We start from the raw sequence: 21770 nt of genomic DNA on the forward strand, positions 1-21770 counted from the left end.
GTGGGTTCATATTAAGGTGCGGGCTGCAAAATAATGTCTCGCGGGCCGCTTGTCTGGTTTATAAATAGCACAAAGCAAAAAAAAAACTTTGTATGCAGTGTTATTTCATTTTAAATTTCAGAAGAGTTTTGCGGCTACCATTGTTTTCTTGAATTTGTGAAACGGGTCAAAATGGCTCTTTGAGTGGTAAAGGTTGCCGACCCGTGGCCTAGTCAAACTAACTGCAACCATACTTGCCTACCCTCCCGTTTTTAGCGGGAAAATCCCGGTATTCAGCGCCTCTCCAGACAACCTCCCGGCAGAGATTTTCTACCGAAAAACTCCCGGTATTCAGCCGGAGCTGGAGGGGGCATGGCCACGCCCCCTCCAGCTCAATGCGGACCTGAGACTGAGTGGGGACAGCCTGTTCTCACGTCCGCTTTCCCACAATTGCCTGCAAATATGTAGAACAGACTTCTCCATTGAACACGGTGGCCGAAATTATATACTCATCATGAACGGAGAAGTTAAACAGGACAATACTGCCATCTAATGGATAGCCACCGGAACACTGAAATTCAAGTATTTCTTTTTTGTAAATAAAATAAATATATATATATATATATATATATATATATATATAGCTACAATTCACTGAAAGTCAAGTATTTCATATATATATATGAAATATATATGAAATACTCGAGTTGGTGAATTCTAGCTGTAAATAACTACGCCCCCAACCACCCCCCCCACCCCCGACCAAGCCACCCCCCCACCCCCTACCCCCCACCTCCCGATATTGGAGGTCTCAAGGTTGGCAAGTATGACTGCAACCTTTTCCCAGAAGCAGATGGACTACTCGCCGAGAATACTCTTCTTGAGAGTCGACTCATGTGGCATTTACTGTTTGTACATACCAATGACCGTCTCTTTAATTCACTGCATCGCAAAACGAGTAGTTAGAACAGCTCAGCTTCCCCATCGTTAGTGTAGGGCGCCGTGATAGAAACATGTAAACAACGCGCAGGGAGTGAGGGAAATATATTGTGTCATGGAAATTTTACTGCAAAGTACAACACGGAAGTGCGTAATGAGTCGGCGCTACCCAGAGTACGCTGGAGTCTGTGATTACCTTTAATAATAACTACATAAAGAGTTAGCCGACAGCCACAGCTGCCGCCAATGGGTTTTGACCTGGCTTTGATTAGTGACCGGCAGTTATTTACTTTTATAGACCATACACCTGACTACTGAGTAACATTGCCGGTGCTTCATTGCAGTGACACCTTTTGGTGGTCCTAGACACTTTCAAGGGGAGGAGTGACTGACACCTAATTGCATTATATAGACTGGTTTTCCCAAGTCATTATTATAACTTGTTATGGCCCAGTGAAGACTCTCAGGACCTATTCCGCGTATCTTTTATTGTGACGGCCAATCGTTTTAACAAGGTTGTTGCTCATTCACTGTGGGTGAGAGTCTAAGTTCTGTTCTAGTGGTACTTACTCTCACAGTTGTACGGCTATCGAAGGTAAAGGACTTAATCTGCCCATTCTCCAAAAAGACCTTCAACACGTTGGGTATGAGAAGCAAAGATTCGTCCTTCAGCATTGTCTGAAAGAGATGGAAGGAGAGGGTCACAGATGGCAGACAGTGATGTGTTGTTGTTTGAAATCCCTATCTCATGCATTGTGTTGGTAAGGAATACAGCATCCTCACACTATCTGCTGTGGACGTCTTCCATGCATAGAAGATATCATTCACTTCACAGAAGGGGGAACCAAGGTTTCTGCTTTGACTCAAAGCAGTAGTTTGAAGAAATGTTATAAAACGTTGCACAGTCCAATCTTGCTGCGACGTGATTGGCATTCTCGCCCTCTTGCTGAAGGGTTTTTAAAGTATGACTCAGCTGTGATTATGCAGCCACAAAGGACTAGAGGAGGATAAGGTTTCTTACCGGACGACAGACCTGAGAGTTTTTTTGTGTGAAAAGAAGCAAGATTCTACGGTGGCTGACACACACAAAACACGCACAAACCCCCAAAACACATGCAACTTTACCATCCACAACACACAAGTGCGAGCCCAACGTGCAACATGGTCCAAAACACAACCCCCTAAAGCTCAACTCATTACATCGGTAGCTGTATGATATGGTTTTAAATATAGTTGAATCAATACAGAACATTTAATTTTTCACTCTACCAACTTTCCTCTCAACTGTTATCCCTCTCAGACTTGGTGCCGTTGGTAGAGCTCAGTCGTAGATACGAATCAAGCTTGTGATCTTGAGCAGGGTTTTTCGGTCTAGACTTGGTGCCGTTGGTAGAGCTCAGTCGTAGATACGAATCAAGCTTGTGATCTTGAGCAGGGTTTTTCGGTCTAGACTTGGTGCCGTTGGTAGAGCTCAGTCGTAGATACGAATCAAGCTTGTGATCTTGAGCAGGGTTTTTCGGTCTAGACTTGGTGCCGTTGGTAGAGCTCAGTCGTAGATACGAATCAAGCTTGTCATCTTGAGCAGGGTTTTTCGTCAGACCGATCAGACCGACGTGCAACTGACTGGCACCAACATTTCAATCTTTGATAGACCTTTGTTCCAGTTGACTAATGCAGTAAATAAACACGGCTTCCCCCTGCTCAAGATAGCGGCCGCGTTTGCGCATCTTTCCAATGAACAGCAGCGTCAGAGGCAGGATATACAGAACAGTCCAAAAGTTGGGACACACCTTCTCATTTCGATGTGTTTTCTTTATTTTCATGACTATTTACATTGTAGATTGTCACTGAAGGCATCAAAACTATGAATGAACACATGTGGAGCTATGTACTTAACAAAAAAAGGTGAAATAACTAAAAACATGTTTTATATTCTAGTTTCTTCAAAATAGCCACCCTTTGCTCTGATTACTGCTTTGCACACTCTTGGCATTCTCTCGATGAGCTTCAAGCACACATGTGAAGTGAAAACAATTTTAGGTGACTACCTCTTGAAGCTCATCGAGAGAATGCCAAGAGTGTGCGGAAAAGTAATCAGAGCAAAGGGTGGCTATTTTGAAGAAACTAGAATATAAAACATGTTTTCATTTATTTCACCTTTTTTTGTTAAGTACATAACTCCACATGTGTTCATTCATAGTTTTGATGCCTTCAGTGACAATGTACAATGTAAATAGTCATGAAAATAAAGAAAAGATATTGAATGAGAAGGTTTGTCTAAACGTTTGGCTTGTACTGTACATGTTTATTTCTGTGGGATTACTTCCTAGCAGCATGCTATTTTCTGGTATCATCGTACTTCCATTGTGTTTTCCCCGTATTGCACGTGTTTAAGGCAGGGGTGTCAAACTCATTTTAGATCGGGGGCCACATGGAGAAAAATCTACTCCCAAGTGGGTAGGACTGGTAAAAATGAAGACAACTTCAGATTGTTTTCTTTGTTTAAAAATATAACAAGCGCATTCTGAAAATGTACAAATCATAATGTTGTTGGTTTTTTTTTACACTTACATGTTGCGGTTGATAGTATTCTACCTTTATTTGTCGTTACTTATACTTTCTGAATAAATAATGTGATAATGTTCATCAGTCAACTCATTGGTGTTGATTTTCAATCTATCAAGATAAAAAAAATGATATCAAAATCAAATTACAGTATGTTATTTATGTAGTTTGATCATTTTTCTCCACTGATGTATTAACATCATGTGGTTTATTTTGAACATACTGTTTGTAGCATCTACAAAGAATTGCTATTGCGACATCCAGCGGAAACATTTAGAACAGCTGTTTATTTCATTCAAAATTTCAGGTTAATTTTTATACTTGGCAAACTCATCCCGCCGGCCGTATAAAACCTGTTCGCGGCCCTCGGGCCGTACGTTTGTCACCCCTGGTTTAGGGGGTTTGTGTGTGTTTTGGTCGTTACACATTTTCTCCTGTCGTCACCATAAGAATCCATTGAGAAAATCTCCTTTCTTTCTTGTTTATGTTTCGGATTTGAAAAACCAACACATACGGATGTGGATTGAATGCATCTGACATAGAAATCTGTGTACACAGCACATGCTCAGCAGTCTGTTTTTTGGTGAGTGTAAGCCTGAAGTTGGCTCCAACAGCTGTGTTTTTTTTCCCGGGCAGACCAGAAGTAATTAATTCCAGAGTTATTCTGTATTCTAAGTTGTCTTTACAATTCAGAAAGGAGAAGGGTCCCTAAACTCATCAATGACTGATTTCTATGAACAGGCTCATCTCTGGAGGTGTACAATTTGGTGCTAATCTAAATCAAGTTTGGTTTTTCTTGGTGGAGCCTTGTGCTCTACTGAGTTTTAGTCAAAGTTGTAATTTGAGGAGAGGAAAATGGCAAAGTGGGGTTTGGCCTCATCGCTGAAATTTCTTGTCACCAAAGAGCTTTTAACTTGTCGATAGCAGCTTGTATCCTCCTCATCGATGGAGGCACCGATGAAGTTCAGAACCGTTGAAACAGTCATAGAACCTTCCTCTCGTGGTGAGCGTCTTCTGATCAAATCAGGTCAATTTGCAAGCTAAGCCGAGAATTAGTTTAAGTAAGAGGACAAATTCAGCAAATCTATTTTCTATTGACAGTAACAGTCGTGGCTGTAGGTGTGATTAGGGAAGCTGTGACATTTGCACGACTTTGGTATCGAGAGGCTGGACGAGCTGCTAAAATCAACTGTAATTAAAGCTCGAGTTGCCTGTCCAACAAGGTAATCAGAAGCCTGATGAGAAAGTCGATGCCCTGTTGTGAACAAGATGACATCTTTTTTTTTTCTTAAACCTAATTCCTCCTTTAAACTTTTTAGACAAGTCCATAAATCAGAAGACAAACGGAACACAAAGACTTTGTGCTGCACTGGTGCGGCAATGTGAAACCAATAGGGAATCATCATTTATTAACTGATTAAACATTTAAATCTCATTTCGGCCGCTTGTACCCGTGATCTTGTCCTTTCGGTCATGACCCAAAGCTCATGACCATAGGTGAGGATGGGAACGTAGATCGACCGGTAAATCGAGAACTTTGCCTTCCGGCTCAGCTCCTTCTTCACCACAACGGATCGATACAGCGGCCGCATTACTGAAGACGCCGCACAGATCCGCCTGTCGATCTCACGATCCACTCTTCCCTCACTCGTGAACAAGACTCCGAGGTACTGGAACTCCTCCACTTGGGGCAAGATCTCCTCCCCAACCCGGAGATGGCACTCCACCCTTTTCCGGGCAAGAACCATGGACTCTGACTTAGAGGTGCTGATTCTCATCCCAGTCGTTTCACACTCAGCTGCGAACCTATCCAGTGAGAGCTGAAGATCTCGGCCAGATGAAGCCATCAGGACCACATCATCTGCAAATAGCAGAGACCTAATCCTGCAGCCACCAAACCCGATACCCTCAACGCCCTGACTGCGCCTAGAAATTCTGTCCATAAAGGTTATTAACAGAATCTGTGACAAAGGGCAGCCTTGGCGGAGTCCAACCCTCACTGGAAACGGGTCCGACTTACTGCCGGCAATGCGGACCAAGCTCTGACACTAATTATACAGGGAGCGAACCGCCACAATAAGACAGTCTGTTACCCCATACTCTCTGAGCACTCCCCACAGGACTTCCCGGGGTACACGGTCGAATGCCTTCTCCAAGTCCACAAAGCACATGTAGACTGGTTGGGCAAACTCCCATGCACCCTCAAGGACCCTGCCGGGAGTATAGAGCTGGTCCACAGTTCCACGACCAGGACGAAAACCACACTGTTCCTCCTGAATCCGAGGTTCGACTATCCTCACCTATGGTCATGAGCTTTGGGTCATGACCGAAAGGACAAGATCACGGGTACAAGCGGCCGAAATGAGTTTCCTCCGCCGGGTGGCGGGGCTCTCCCTTAGAGATAGGGTGAGAAGCTCGGTCATCCGGGGGGAGCTCAAAGTAAAGCCGCTGCTCCTCCACATAGAGAGGAGCCAGATGAGGTGGTTCGGGCATCTGGTCAGGATGCCGCCCAAACGCCTCCCTAAGGAGGGGTTTCGGGCACGTCCGACCGGTAGGAGGCCACGGGAAGACCCAGGACACGTTGGGAAGACTATCACTCCCGGCTGGCCTGGGAACGCCTCGGGATCCCCCGGGAGGAGCTGGTCGAATTGGCTGGGGAGAGGGAAGTCTGGGCTTCCCTGCTTAGGCTGCTGCCTCCGCGACCCGACCTCGGATAAGCAGAAGAAGATGGATGGATGGATGGATGGATAAACATTTCAATGCAATTAACCCATGAGCAGTGCAGAATGACTCAAAATCCACAAAACCTCTCTGATGATGCAGTCTAGGTAGCTGGTCCAAAAAGTGTTAAATGGTCAATTAATGGGGTAGTCACAGGTTGAATAAGCAAAAGAATTGCCATTAAAATGTATGTCAATTCTGCTTAGGGACCCAATTCATCCTGGAGCGGTCCTCCAAACAAGTCAATATGGAAGACGCTAAACAGCACATTGGCCCTCTTCATGGGGATTTAAGTACAAAAACAACATGACGTGACAGTCGACCAACATAAAGTATTATTTATAGACATTGCAGGATATAGGTTTTTTTTTCACCGAAGCACTTCCATCTTAAAACAGCTCATCAATAACAAAAAACGGAGTAACAAGTCCACATAAAGTGGGCACATGTAAATAGAAATAGACAGTTTGTCAATATGAACATGATGTTATTGATTCATGATGTGTGTATTTAGTTAACACGTATATATAGCCATCTTTCTTGAATCTCTTTTCTCATGCGAAATGAAACATAATATGGACTGAAAATAAATGATGTTGACTTTTAAGTATTTGATTAATAAAAATTAAACAGCAACAACTGATTAATTTCATACAAATTTGAATCGTTTTACAGCACTAGAAAAACATATAGACGGTAAATGTTAAACGAGCAAGGACACCCACAGCTGTATTTTGCAAGAAAAACATAGGCGTGTTAACTCATTCTGTTTCGTACGGATCTAGAAATAGCAATTGCATCAAAATAAGAGTAGAAATGCTGGGAAATGCCATCCATGAGCCAAGTGTGTGAATGTGAGTGTAAATATTGTCTGTGTTTTTAATTTGTTTTTATTTGGTCATCAGTTCATGTAAACAGTACACTTTAAGTGCATAGCAGATAAATAAATAAAAATATGGGTTTATATTTTCTGACCAAAAAGGTGACGGCTGAAGCTAAAAGCCTATTATGCCTACCCTTTCCACATTCACTCTGTACATATCAAATAAGGAAGAAAAAAAAAAAGAAAAAACAAGAAATCAATCTTGAGATAAAGAAACACAAAGAAGGACTCTAGAGCAGTGGTCCCCAATCTACGGCCCGCGGGAAGTCCCAAGTAAAAAAAAATAAAATCAAAAATTTTGTATTATTATTTTTTTAAATTTGTCCTTTCTAATCCATTTTCTACCGCTTGTTACTCTCGGTGTCTCCGAGCCGCTTGGGCAAATCATATTGTCTAAACATGCATTTTCCCATCAATAACATGACATAATTGCGCTCGTGCTGCAGTGTATATATTTATATATATATATATATATATATATATATATATATATATATATATATATATATATATATATATATATATATATATATATATATATATATATATATATATACACACACACATATATATATATATATATATATATATATATATATATATATATATATATATATATATATATATATATATATTAAAGTTAAAGTGCCAATGATTGTCACACATACATACACACATGTATACAGCCCGGCCCCCGGCCAAATTGTTTTAACCTAATGCGGCCCCCCTAGTCAAAAAGTTTGGGAACCCCTGCTCTAGAGTCTCTGTCAAAATCATAGTACTTGATCACATGCATTGTTAAGCATGTAAATACATGCATTTACCAATATATACACATATATATATATATATATATATATATATATATATATATATATATATATATATATATATATATATATATATATATATATATATATATATATATATATATATATATATATATATATATATATATATATATATATATATATCTACACATACCACATATGATTGTTCAAATGCACAATTGTGCATACAATTTTTTTTCCTTTCTTTTTTTTTTTTCCTGGCCCTGCGATGAGGTGGCGACTTGTCCAGGGTGTACCCCGCCTTCCGCCTGACTGCAGCTGGGATAGGCTCTGGCACCCCCCGCCACCCCGCAAGGGACAAGCGATAGAAAATTGAAGGATGGATGGAGCCAAAATGTAAATCAATGCCATAATGTTGGGTTACAAAAGCATATCTTTGCAACCTCGAGTTATCGCCTCAATGACATCAGAACAAATGAGTGTATACTTTGTATGCGCTTTGAAGCGAAACGCTTCAATTTTTTTCCCCGAACCGGTTAGTGATTAAAGTAATGGCCCACTTGTCCGGATTGCACCGCTAATTTAGTTTTTTGAATTTCTACCAGTTGAGCGATGGCTGAGATCATACTGTGGCGGGAGAATAATCATAACCATTATTTCTACGCATACTGTGAATGCATGGTTCTGAATATTTGCAAACCAGAGACATGAGTTGTGGGAGATGACGGAGAAAGGTAACACAATACCACCCAAAAGTGAATACAACCTTCACAATTTATTTTATAGCTTCTCATGGAACAATATTATGACACAAAACCTTCAGAGTAGTCAATGCACAGCTTGTGTAGCACAAAAGAGTACCAGAATAATTGTATTTGCCTGCCAGTCAAGCATGGTCGCATCATGGTCTGGGGCTGCCGGCACTAGGGAGCATGAATTGCGACATGTACTGTGACTTTCTAGAAATGTCCCAATTTGGACATGTTCTCTGTCAGGACTAGGGATGATGTTCGAAACCGATTCTCCCGGTTGTTTGATAAGAAAAGAACCGATTCCATGGACTCGAATCCCTTTTTGAGAACCGGTTCCCGTTATTGAGGCCACTATAGTAAAGAAAAAGAGTTGGTTCTTTATTCAAATCCCTGGGAACAAATCCCAAATGGGCAATGTTATGCCCATTTGATTGTAGACTCTTACTGACACCTTGTGGCGATATGAAAATACTACGCGTCAATAGTTTGGGCACTTCCGGGTTGACGATGTTAGTCCAGTTCATGAGACAATTGAGAAGTAGACAAGTTGTGTTAGCTCTTACAAGCCTGGGTAAAGATAAGTCTGTAAGTAAACTATTTAACTTGTTTATGTAACTCAATATTAAGGTGGAAAGTGGTTACATTTGATAGTAAGATGTTTACTGAAAAACAATTTTTGTGCACTGTTTCAATAGGTGTTTTGAGGACTTAAAATGGCTGCCAGTCGTGTATTTCCACCATCGAAATAGTTTCAACACTCAGAAGTATTTGTTTGATGATAGTACTGTATATTTGTGTGAAGCTAATATTTACATATTGTGTATTACATTTCAGTATGTTAATTGAATCACGTAGCTTATACATTTGTCATAGTGTGTATTTCAGTAAAAAAATAAAATAAATAACAGTCCAGTGCAAGACAAATGTTAAGATAGGAACATACAAAGCAAGATCAACAACAATAAAGAGCCTACATGGATTAATCTACTTTGGAACTTTATTAGACGTCTTGGATTGTTTGTTAGCTGTCTGCCTGTGAGTGTAGTTAGCATGTTCCAATAGCAGCAGAAGTGCACTTTTTGGAGAGCTGTATTATTTTCAGTTTTGTGCCCAAGGAACTGATTTTATTTAACACTATATTATTATTTATACACCTATAGTGATCACAGAGACAGGTTGTTTTTGTGTTACTGTATATATTTGTTTTTCTGAAAAATCCCACTTAATATACTTTGGGTAACAACAGTCAATATTTTTTTTTTTTTTTTTTTTTAGGGGGGTAACAGTCAATATTTATTTATTTATTTTATTTTATTTTTTTATTATAAAATAAAAGTGAGCTTTTGTTAAACCAAATATTGTGTTTTTTTCCATATACATCAACCTATCTGGATTCGATAAGAGATTCGATAAGGAATCGGTTCGATAAGAGGATCCGATAATGGGCTCGAACTCGATAATTGCTTATCAAACATAATCCCTAGTCAGGAGTACTCGGCGGTATAGCTCGGTTGGTAGAGTGGCCGTGCCAGCAACTTGAGGGTTGCAGGTTCAATTCCCGCTTCCGCCATCCTAGTCACTGCCGTTGTGTCCTTGGGCAAGACACTTTACCCACCTGCTCCCAGTGCCACCCACACTGGTTTAAATGTAACTTAGATATTGGGTTTCACAATGTAAAGCGCTTTGAGTCACTTGAGAAAAAGCGCTATATAAATGTAATTCACTTCACTTCACTTCACTACTCACTTGTGTTGCCAGTTATTTAGGCATTTAGGGAAAGTCAATCTATATAAGCTGTATTCATACTAGTTAAATGTCTATAGATTTGTTCCTTAGTTTAGAAGACATGATACATTTGTTGCTGGAACCATGTGAGGCGAGATACTGTACTTGTATGCATGTAAGAACTTACTGAGTCTGGATCGCTGATGGACACTTGCTCTGAAAAACGCACTTTAGGCGGGTTCGTTCGTAGACGAGCCTTTTTGGCTGCACTTATGAAGGCAGACTTTGGTGACTGTGGACAAGTGGAGACAGAAGAAACCGTTGGGTTAGCCTTTAAAAGGGTGAGACAGTTCTTGTGAAGGTTAGTGATAGTATGATGAGGCGGTAAAAGTTGCTGGAATGCAACAGCTGCAAATTTTATTTGTGTTTAAATGTTAAACTCAGCTGAAAATGGGGACAAAATGTTGCAGTGGTTAGAGTCCAAAAAAAGATGCAGTGACAAGTCCTTTTTCACACAAAGGAGTATAATTGACACGCTAAAATAAAGTTGGAAAAAAATCTGAAAAAAAAGCTGTAATTTTACACAAATTAATGCGTTGCATAAATTGCATGTTGGCACATTAGCAGCAGCAGCAGTGTGAACAGTTTAATGTGAAATGACTGAAATCACCTTTTTTTTTTACCCCTACGATCAGATGTTCGATATATGTTCAACAGTGTGGATGCTTGTCCTTTGTGTGTGAACAAGAATTTTGACACTGTCTAGCTTTATTCTCAAAAACATTTAATTTTAGTCCATTATCATGACTTTACATGTTTATGCTACTTTTTGTTGATTCGTTATGACATTCTATCGATTCTGTTTTGATCCGCTGCCGGGATCATGTTCAGTTTGGTTTTCGGACTCCCTCAGTTCCCGTTTTTGTGCACCCCTGGGGTTGTTTTCTGTTTCCATAGGTGCTTATTGTTTCCACCTGTCTCTGATTGGTGTTCGGGAAGCTCACCTGCTCCCCGAGCACTAATCAGTAGCACTATTTAATACTGCCTTTTCCGGTCAGTCAGGCTGGCTTCTTTCTGTTACGGCAGGGTTGCAGCTTGCTGGAAGGTTCTTTCCCCCGGGATGCAAACGGACCACTCTGGACAGGACTTTCAGGTAGGAACATGATTTATTCTTGAGAAGTCAAGGAGGTACATTTTGGACTCCCTAAGTTCCTGTTGTTGTGCACCCTTGTGTTTGTTTAGTTACCATGGCTACTTATTATTTTCACCTGCCTCTGATTGGTGTTCGGGACGCTCACCTGTTTCTCGAGCACTAATCAGAGGCATTATTTAAGCCTGCCTTTGCCAGTCAGTCGGCCTGGCTTCTTTGTTTGCTTCATGCTCCTGTTACGCGAGTACTCCTTGTCTTGAGTCTATGCTAAGTGGTAGCAATAGCTTCCAGTGCGATCGGCACATTTTTCCGTCGGCTTGTCTCCTGTTTTTTGTACCTCCTTGACTTCTCAAGAATAAATCATGTTCCTACCTGCAAGTCCTGTCCGGAGTGGTCCGTTTGCATCTCGGGGGTACGGACCTTGCAGCAAGCTGCAACCCCGCCGTGACAGAAAGAAGCCAGCCTGACTCACCTGGAAAAGGCAGTATTATATAGTGCTACTGATTAGTGCTCGGGGAACAGGTGAGCTTCCCGAACACCAATCAGAGACAGGTGGAAACAATAAGCACCCATGGAAACAGAAAACAACCTCAGGGGTGCACAAAAACGGGAACTGAGGGAGTCCAAAAACCAAACTGCAGCGGATCATAAGAGATTCTGCCTAGCAACAAACGTACATGCAAATGTGTGATGTCATCAGGAAATATGATCAGCGATTCTCTTGATCTATGCTGTTGCTGCAATGGCTAGATATTGTAGCTAAAATTGTAAGTCCTGAATAATGAATTCATTTTGTTTTGATTCATAAAAAGTATCACTTTGGATTAAAAAAAAGCACACTACAGAGAGAGTAATGTGTTTTTTCTAGTATGTAACATAGTCTTAGTAGTTGCACATCTCTGTTAAAGATAGATAGTACTTTATTGATTCCTTCAGGAGAGTTCCTTTTATGCATCCATAAAGCAATCACAACGCTTTACTTTTTCGACATTTTGTTTTATGAAAGCATTATTCCAAAATTTAATTAATTCATTTTTGTACTTAAAAATCCTAAAGCCATCCTACACCATGACACCATAATTTTGCAAATTTATTAAAAAAAATAAAAAATAAAAAAAAATGTATATATCACATGTACATAATTGCAGTATTCAGAGTATTTGCTCTATACTTTGTTGATGCACTTTTGGCAGCAATTAAATCCTCAAGTCTTTTTAATACAATGCCACAAGTTTGGCACAGGCATCCTTGGGCAGTTTTGGCCATTCCTCTTTGCATCACCTTTCCAGCTCCATCAGGTTAGATCGCCAGGATTAATTTTCATCCAGGATGTCTCTGTACATTGTTGCATTCATCTTTCCCTCTATCCTGACTAATCTCCCAGTTCTTGCCGCTGAAAAACATCCCTGGAGCATGACGCTGCCACCACCGTGCTTCACTGTAGGGATGGTATTAGTCTGGTGAAGAGCGGCGCCTGGTTTTCTCCAAACACGATGCCTGGCATTCACGCCAAATAGTTCGAATTTTGTCTCATCAGACCAAAACAAATTTCTTTCTCATGGTCTGAGAGTCTTCCATGTGTATTTTGTCAAACTTTGTACTAAAAATTGACTTCCGTCTGGCCACTACACCATACAGGCCTGATTGATGCATGGTTTCCTGCAGAGATGGTTGTCCTTCTGGAAGGTTCTTCTCTCTCCACAGAGGAATGCTGTAGCTCTGAAAGAGTGACCATCAGGTTCTTGGTCACCTCCCTGACTAGACTAAGATGAATGCAGCAATGTGCAGAGACATCCTGGATGAAAACCAACGCTTCCCATCCAACCTGATGGAGCTTGAGATGTGGCTTCAAAGAAGAACCGTCAAAACTGCCCAAAGATAGGTGTGCCAAGCTTGTGGCATTGTATTCCAAAACTTGACGCTGTCATTTCTGCCAAAGGTGCATCAACAAAGTATTGAGCTAAGGCTGTGAATACTTATGTATATGTAATTTTTTATTTTTTATTTGAAATACATTTGCTAATTTAAACACAATACACAAACTTTTCACATTGTCATTATGGGGTATTGTCTGTAGAATTTTCAGGGCAACATGTGGAAAAAGTGAAGCGCTGTGATTACTTTCCGGATGCACTGTAAATGCCACTGATCAACACCCCATCAAAATGTGTTTATTTAGTCGCGGATTGACGGATGGAGGCTTTTTAATATATTTTCTAGCAAGCACCTTAGCGGTTCTGATGGAGTTACCGTAAAATAAATTACTCTTAAAATTAGGGATGTCCGATAATGGCTTTTTGCCGATATCCAATATTTCGATATTGTCCAACTCTTAATTACCAATACCGATATCAACCGATACCGATACATACAGTCATGGAATTAACACATTATTATGCCTAATTTGGACAACCAGGTATGGTGAAGATAAGGTCCATTTAAAAAAATAAAATAAAATAAAATAAAATAAGATAAATAAATTAAAAACATTTTCTTGAATAAAAAAGAAAGTAAAATAACATAAAAACAGTTACGTAGAAACTAGTAATTAATGAAAATGAGTAAAATTAACTGTTAAAGGTTAGTACTATTAGCGGACCAGCAGCACACACAATTAATGCCTGCTTACGGACTGTATCCCTTGCAGACTGTATTGATATATATTGATATATAATGTAGGAACCAGAATATTAATAACAGAAAGAAACAACCCTTTTGTGTGAATGAGTGTAAATGGGGGAGGGAGGTTTTTTGGGTTGGTGTACTAATTGTAAGTGTATCTTGTGTTTTTTATGTTGATTTAATAAAAGAAAAAAAAAAAGGATAATAAAAAACAAAACGATACCGATAATTTCCGATATTACATTTTAAAGCATTTATCGGCCGATAATATCAGCAGGCCGATATTATCGGACATTGCTACTTAAAATATACTTTATGTGTACATTGTTATATACAAAGGACCTGATCTACTAATTGTTTGCGTGTACTGAAACGTATTCAAACTTGACATTGCAGGCACAATTGAGTTTGAGCGCTGAGAAGCGTGTCTCTTAAATGAGCAAAATACCGAGTGCAAATCCATTTAGCCTGTCTGTCTTCATGTCTATGCAAAATATGTGCTTATCAGATTGCCAACAATATACGGACAAGAGGAGATGCAAACATAATCATTTCGGGCTCGCAATTTGATTGATCAAGACTAATTAGGAGGTATGTGGAGGGAGAATCCTCCGTCTTTGTGCCTTGCATCACATTCGGACTGTCTTAAATGACAAATATTATACATATCAAGTCAGAAATGCTGTTTCGTTATTTTACAACTGGTGGATGACTTAAGGGGCTGATTAAAACCAATTCATTTGATTGTTCTGGTGCCTTCTGGCATAGTCTTTTTAATGGCATTCGTTTTTTCCCCCCCCATATTAATATGAGGAAACTTCTTGCAACACGCTTATGAATTATTCCACATGCACTATCACAACGCAGTAATGTATTTTCTGGACCATAGGGCGCACCAGATTACAAGGCGCACTGCCGATGAGCGGGTCTATTCAGGTCTTTTTTCATACAAAAGGCGCACCAGATTATAAGGCGCATTAAAGAGGTCATATTATGATTTTTTTCTGAATGGACAACACTTCCTTGTGGTCTACATCAGTGGTCCCAAACCTTTTCGTAACTGCGGACCGGTCAACACTTGAAAATGTGTCCCACGGACCGGGGGGCTGGAGGGTGGGGGGGATGTATTTTTTTTAATTTTTTTAAATTTTTTGTCATAAAAAAATACATCATGTGTGCTTACGGACTGTATCCCTGCAGACTGTATTGATCTATATTGATATATAATGTAGAAACCAGAAATATTAATAACAGAAAGAAACAACCCTTTTGTGTGAATGAGTGTTAATGAGTGTAAATGGGGGAGGGAGGTTTTTTGGGTTGGTGCACTAATTGTAAGTGTATCTTGGGTTTTTTATGTTGATTTAATAAAAAATAAAAAATAAAAAATGTTTTTATTTTTTTTATTTTTTTATTTCTTGTGCGGCCCGGTACCAATAGATCTACGGACCGGTACCGGGCCGTGGCCCGATGGTTGGGGACCACTGGTCTACATAACATGTAATGGTGGTTCTTTGGTCAAAATGTTGCATAGATGATGTTTTACAGACCATCTTCAAGCCGCTTTCTGACAGTCGCTTCAGGATACGCCGTTTTGTGGGCGGTCTTATTTACGTGGCTCACCTTCGACAGCGTCTTCTCCCCGTCATCTTTGTTGTAGCGTGCAAGGACGGGAGTGGAAGAAGTGTCAAAAGATGGAGCTAACTGTTTTAATGACATTCAGCAGCATCTCCTCATCCGTGGCTCACTAGTGTGTCCCGTGAAAAAACGTCCGACCGGAACTCACTAATAACTAAAGTTCCTTGGTTGAATAATGTAAACTCACTACACCGGTAGTTTTTAGCGCTTCCATAGCGAGATATAAGTAAGAACTTTACACTACTTTATATTAGAAATGGCAACAGCAGAGGGTGAATGCCCCATAACAAGAAGATAGAGAAAAAGAAGAAGGTTATCGACTACGGCATCGGCACGTACTACAGTGGCGGACGTGCGCAAATATTCAGGACTTATGCAGATCTCAAATACACATCAGCAAGTACCAGAAGGTAAGAAAATTTTCTTTTGCATAATATTGTGAAACAAAACGGCAAGATAATATGTCTGCTAATGGGTGCCATTTTGCAGTCCTTATAAACACACCATAGTAATACTTGTATCTCTGACTTCGGTAGCTGTAATGGGCCGACAATCCATCAAGCAATGCGGCTTCAAAGTCGTACTAAAACATTTTGACAGATTTTTTTGGAGTGCCGTGTGTAATGTTCTTTATTTTCAATGGAACATTTAAAGTTTTGGTGTTGTTTACTCGAGTCACATTGCAGTCTACACGTACCTCTTATGTGTGACTACCATGGTCACACTTATCATTACACCATGTACCATATAAAATTGCTTCGAGGTCGGTAAGCACAACCTGAATTATTCTGTACATTAGGCGGACCGGGTTATAAGGCGCACAGTCGAGTTTTGAGAAAATGAAAGGATTTTAAATGCACCTTATAGTCCCGAAAAATACGGTACTTGCCTTCGGCGTGCTAATAATAGATTTTGTTGCCTAGATTGAGCTTCTTAATAGCCCAGAGAAAATGGTACAGATTATATTTGTGTGCCTGGTTTCTTAACATAGCAAAACCCTACAGGCTGGAGTAGGGATGTACGGTATACCGGTATTAGTATAGTACCGCAATACTAATGAATCATATTTGGTACTATACCGCCTCTGAAAAGTACCGGTTCGCCACTAGCTAGCAGCTAACATCCAGCCCCATTCGGCAGTGTTTTAGCTAGTTCTAAATCACTAATCCTTGCCTCCATGGCGACAAATAAAGTAAGTTTCTTACAAGTATCATCCCTGCAGGACGAGGAATAGCTAAACATGCTTCACTCCACACCGTAGCTCACCGGCGTCACAATGTAAACGAACACCATTGGTGGCTCTACACCTAACATCCACTGTAATGATACCAAGTACAGTAGCGTATGTAGTCAATACTACTATGATTATGTTGATATTTTTTGGTATCACATCTTCTTTCGTTTAAAAAAAAATTATAATATGTTTATAAACTCAGGAAATATGTCCCTGGACACATGAGGACTTTGAATATGACCAATGTATGATCTTGTAACGACTTGGTATCGGATCGATACCCAAATTTGTGGTATCATCCAAAACTAATGTAAAGCATCTAATTAACAGAATAATAAATGATTATTACATTTTAACAGAAGTGTAGATAGAACATTAAAGATAAAGTAAGCAGATATTAACCAGTCGATTAATAATACATTTTCTACCACTTATCCTTAATAATTTTGACAAAATAATAGAATGGAAAATGACACAATATGTTACTGCATGTGTCAGCAGACTAATTAAGAGCCTGTGTTTGCTTACTTACTACTAAAAGACAAGTTGTCTTGTATGTTCACTATTTTATTTAAGGACAAACTTGCAAAAGGAAACATATGTTTAATGTAGCGTATTTTTCGGACTATAAGTCACAGTTTTTTTTCATAGTTTGGCCGGGAGTGCGACTTATACTCAGGAGCGACTTATGTGTGAAATTATTAACACATTAGCGTAAAATATCAAATAATATTATTTAGCTCATTCACGTAAGAGACTAGACGTATAAGATTTCATGGGATTTAGCGATTAGGAGTGACAGATTGTTTGGTAAACGTATAGCATGTTCTATATGTTATAGTTATTTGAATGACTCTTACCATAATATGTTACGTTAACATACCAGACCCGTTCTCAGTTGGTTATTTATGCTTCATATAACGTACACTTATTCAGCCTGTTGTTCACAATTCTTTATTTATTTTAAATTGCCTTTCAAAGGTCTATTCTTGGTGTTGGCTTTTATCAAATACATTTCCCCAAAAAATACTCCAGTGCGACTTACTGTATATATGTTTTTTTCCTTCTTTATTATGCATTTTCAGCCGGTACGACAGTAGTGGAATTTCTGACCTTTGAACTATATTTCCTGTCTGTCAAGAATGTCTGCTCGTTTCATTCTTTTCTATTCTAAACCACTGAAGGACCAGATGTAGGTAAAAGATGAATATGGAGTCGGTCTGACCATTCTACAAAATGTTTTGACTGTCTATTATGACTAAGGGATTCAAGGATGTTGCGGAACAAACAGGTCGAAAACAACAGGACCTTGAGGCATGGGGAAACAGATAAAATGGCCAAGTGACAAGGGCTATGGGTGATTGCTTGATTCTTGTGTCCTCCGGAGGACGTCTGTCTGTCTGCATGGGCAACTCAATCCAACTTTGTACTTTTTGACTATGGGTTAATAAACCTTTTGTACTAAACTCACTTTTGTTGCTGTTTAAGCTTCGGACAGTCCACTACACGACTTATACTCCGGAGCGACTTATAGTCCGAAAAATACGGTACCATAAGATTTTTTGTTAAAATAAAGCCAATAATGCATTTTTTGTGTGTTCCCCTTTATTTAGAAAAGTACCAAAAAGTATCGAAATAATTTTGGCACCAGTACCGGTACCAAAATATTGGTATCAGGACAACACTAGGCTGGAGCATATTTTGCAAATAAATGAGTGTCTCCATGGTGACAGCCACGCAAAATCCTCATTCAAATAAGGCGGTCTGCACTTGTTATCAATTGTACACGCAGTCTTAGTAGATCACCTTCAACACGCCCACTAATAGTACACGCAGTTTTAATTAGGGATGTCCGATAATGGCTTTTTGCCGATATCCGATATTTCGATATTGTCCAACTCTTTAATTACCGATACCGATATCAACCGATACTGATATCAACCGATATATGCAGTCGTGGAATTAACACATTATTATGCCTAATTTGGACAACCAGGTATGGTGAAGATAAGGTACTTTTAAAAAAACAAAAAAAAAATAAGATAACTAAATTAAAAAAAATTTCTTGAATAAAAAAGAAAGTAAAACAATATAAAAACAGTTACGTAGAAACTAGTAATTAATGAAAATGAGTAAAATTAACTGTTAAAGGTTAGTACTATTAGTGGAGCAGCAGCACGCACAATCATGTGTGCTTACGGACTGTATCCCTTGCAGACTGTATTGATATATATTGATATATAATGTAGGAACCAGAATATTGATAACAGAAAGAAATGGGGGGGAGGGAGGTTTTTTGGGTTGGTGCACTAATTGTAAGTGTATCTTGTGTTTTTTATGTTGATTTAATTTAAAAAAAAAAAACAAAAAAAAAAAAAACGATACAGATAATAAAAAAAACGATACCGATAATTTCCGATATTACATTTTAACGCATTTATCGGCCGTCATATATCGGACATCCCTAGTTTTAATAGTTTGCAAAGGCTGTATTTAGGATCTTAGTGAATGAGGCCCTATGTTTCCTTCTTTCCGATGGACAATGACTGTTAATGACTGCCTAAAGAGCCAGCGAGGGGAACTTGCGCGTACCTGATGTGGCTGCAGCACAGTGAGAACAATGGAGTCTTTGCAGCGTCTATGGGAAGACAAGAGAGAGTGGAGTGGGTTAGGTAACGCCGTGTGCAGCAGCAGCGTTCTGAGAGCTCCACCACTTTCTATCTGCCATTTCCTCTCTGTCCTTCAGCGGTGAAAGGACTGACTCATCCACCGTTTTTGTGCTCATGCGGTCATGTATCACTTGCGGTAAGAAACAGTGCGTTCCTTTTATAGCCATTTCCTTTCACCTGCGTTCCGTTTACTCGTCACTATTACTCGATCACAGCTTGTCCCCCTTGGCCCCTAAGATGCACCCCAGTCCTCCCTCCATTCTTCCCTCCCTCCTGGGACAGTAAAGGATGCTACCTTACAAGGTCTATGACTCTCTCTCGGGGCGCGTCGCTCACCGTCTCCTCGTTAATGGCCAAGATCTGATCTCCGGGGAGAAGCTTACCAAAGGAGGGTCCGTCTGCACGCAACACAAACCCAGCATACAAATTCATACACTGCAATGCACTCTTTTGTAGCTTCTTTTCTCTCGTACGCACACACTAACCGGCAGAGACTGAGCGTACAATGACGGGTCTTTGGCTGCCTGCGATGAAGCCGAAGCCTTGAGTTGGGTGTCGCTGGATGGTGACCTGTCGAGCTGTGGCAGGACTTAGGGTACCGCTGTCCATACCATCTTGGACCTCCTCTAACATCGCAGAGCTGCACACAAAACACACAATTACAAGTGGAAAAAATGGCATTTTGCATCTCCTGCACTGCAATGTTGGTCTTGTTAAGGCAGGGGTCGGCAACTCAAAACGTTGAAAGAGCCTATTTGGCTAAAAAATACCAAAAAAAAAATCTGTCTGGAGCCGCAAAAATTAAAAGCCGTATATATAAGTCTTATAAAAGTGTCTATATTAGCTATAATAGCCTACTATCAAAATGACTATGCATCGCCGGCTGAAGCTAATATTTTTTAATTTTTTTTTTCCTTTTTGAATTTATCAATCAATTCAACAAAACAATACACAACAATGCCATAACAATGCAATCCAATTCCAAATCCAAACCCGACCCAGCAACATTCAGAATAGCAATAAACAGAGCGATCGAGAGCAATTGAGGACACACAAACATGACACGGAACAATCTAAAAGTAGTGAAACAAAAATGAATATTATCAACAGTATCAATATTAGTAACAATTTCAAAATAGAAGTGATTAAAAATCCCTCATTTATATTATCACTAAAAAAAATTAATTAAAAAAAAAAAAGAAAAAAAGAACAATAGTGTCACAGTGGCAAATCTTGAAATCTAATATTTATTAATTTTTACACCATTAAAAACCATTAGTAAATCAGAGGCTACTCAGAAAGTGAGATACATCATGGAAATGACTGGCTTTTAATGGCCAAAGGTATTAAGGAAGGAAACGGCAGGCTGTCTTCTTTTAATACATTTATTATAATTAAAAATTATTTCTTATAAAAAAAAAGTTGTCTAGTATGTTCACTATTTTATTTAAAGACAAAATTGCAATAAGAAAAATATGTTTATTGTACCGTAAGATTTTTTTGTTCAAATAAAGCCAATAATGACATTTTTTGTGGTCCCCTTTATTTAAAAATGTATCGAAATACATTTAGGTACCGGAACCAAAATATTAGTATCGGGACAACCCTAATGCAGGCTGACTCCTTCTTTAGTAATATTTGACAATTCCTTCAAATTCTTTATAAAATATCATGATTTGGGACGAAAACGCTACCAAAACACATACGACACAATATGAAATTGTCTTCTGAAACAAGCCCAAATTCAAATAACTCGAGTAGTGGGCAAAATTGTAATAGGTTCACAATTTTTGATGCTTACACACAATCCTTGAAAAAGGGAACATTTAGATTCCTTTTAATCCAGAGGTCGGCAACCCAAAACGTTGAAAGAGCCATATTGGACCAAACATACCAAAAACAAATCTGTCTGGAGCCGCACAAAATGAAAAGCTGTATATAAGTCTTATAATGAAGGCAACACATGACATAAGTGTCTGTATTAGCTATAATAGCCTACTATCAAAATGACTATGTGTCGCAGGTTGAAGCAAATCTTGAAATGTAATATTTATTCAACACATTTTTACACCATTAGATACCATTGGTAAATCAGAGGCTAC

The 21770-nt window shown here is 39.3% G+C and overlaps 2 protein-coding genes across 5 annotated transcripts in view; both read right to left on the bottom strand.

Annotated features, from left to right (window-relative positions):
• The window catches only part of LOC133649060 (FERM and PDZ domain-containing protein 3-like), a 53957-nt gene extending 34170 nt beyond the window's left edge, over window positions 1–19787 (bottom strand). For all 3 annotated transcript variants that reach the window (XM_062045818.1, XM_062045817.1, XM_062045816.1), the window contains exons 1-3: window positions 19592–19787; window positions 10543–10647; window positions 1489–1596 (exon numbers count right to left, since the gene is read on the bottom strand). In XM_062045818.1, coding sequence (XP_061901802.1) covers window positions 1489–1593 — 105 coding nt within the window. In that variant the 5' untranslated portion in view covers window positions 1594–1596; window positions 10543–10647; window positions 19592–19787. The remainder of the gene's footprint in view (window positions 1–1488; window positions 1597–10542; window positions 10648–19591) is intronic.
• A 146-nt stretch (window positions 19788–19933) lies between these two features.
• LOC133649064 (FERM and PDZ domain-containing protein 4-like) overlaps window positions 19934–21770 on the bottom strand; it is a 250130-nt gene continuing 248293 nt past the window's right edge. For both annotated transcript variants that reach the window (XM_062045826.1, XM_062045827.1), the window contains exons 4-5: window positions 20154–20308; window positions 19934–20066 (exon numbers count right to left, since the gene is read on the bottom strand). In XM_062045826.1, the coding sequence (XP_061901810.1) occupies window positions 19960–20066; window positions 20154–20308 (262 nt within the window). In that variant the 3' untranslated portion in view covers window positions 19934–19959. The remainder of the gene's footprint in view (window positions 20067–20153; window positions 20309–21770) is intronic.

Source organism: Entelurus aequoreus, linkage group LG04 (assembly GCF_033978785.1).
Source record: "Entelurus aequoreus isolate RoL-2023_Sb linkage group LG04, RoL_Eaeq_v1.1, whole genome shotgun sequence".
In the NCBI taxonomy this organism is placed as follows: domain Eukaryota; kingdom Metazoa; phylum Chordata; class Actinopteri; order Syngnathiformes; family Syngnathidae; genus Entelurus; species Entelurus aequoreus.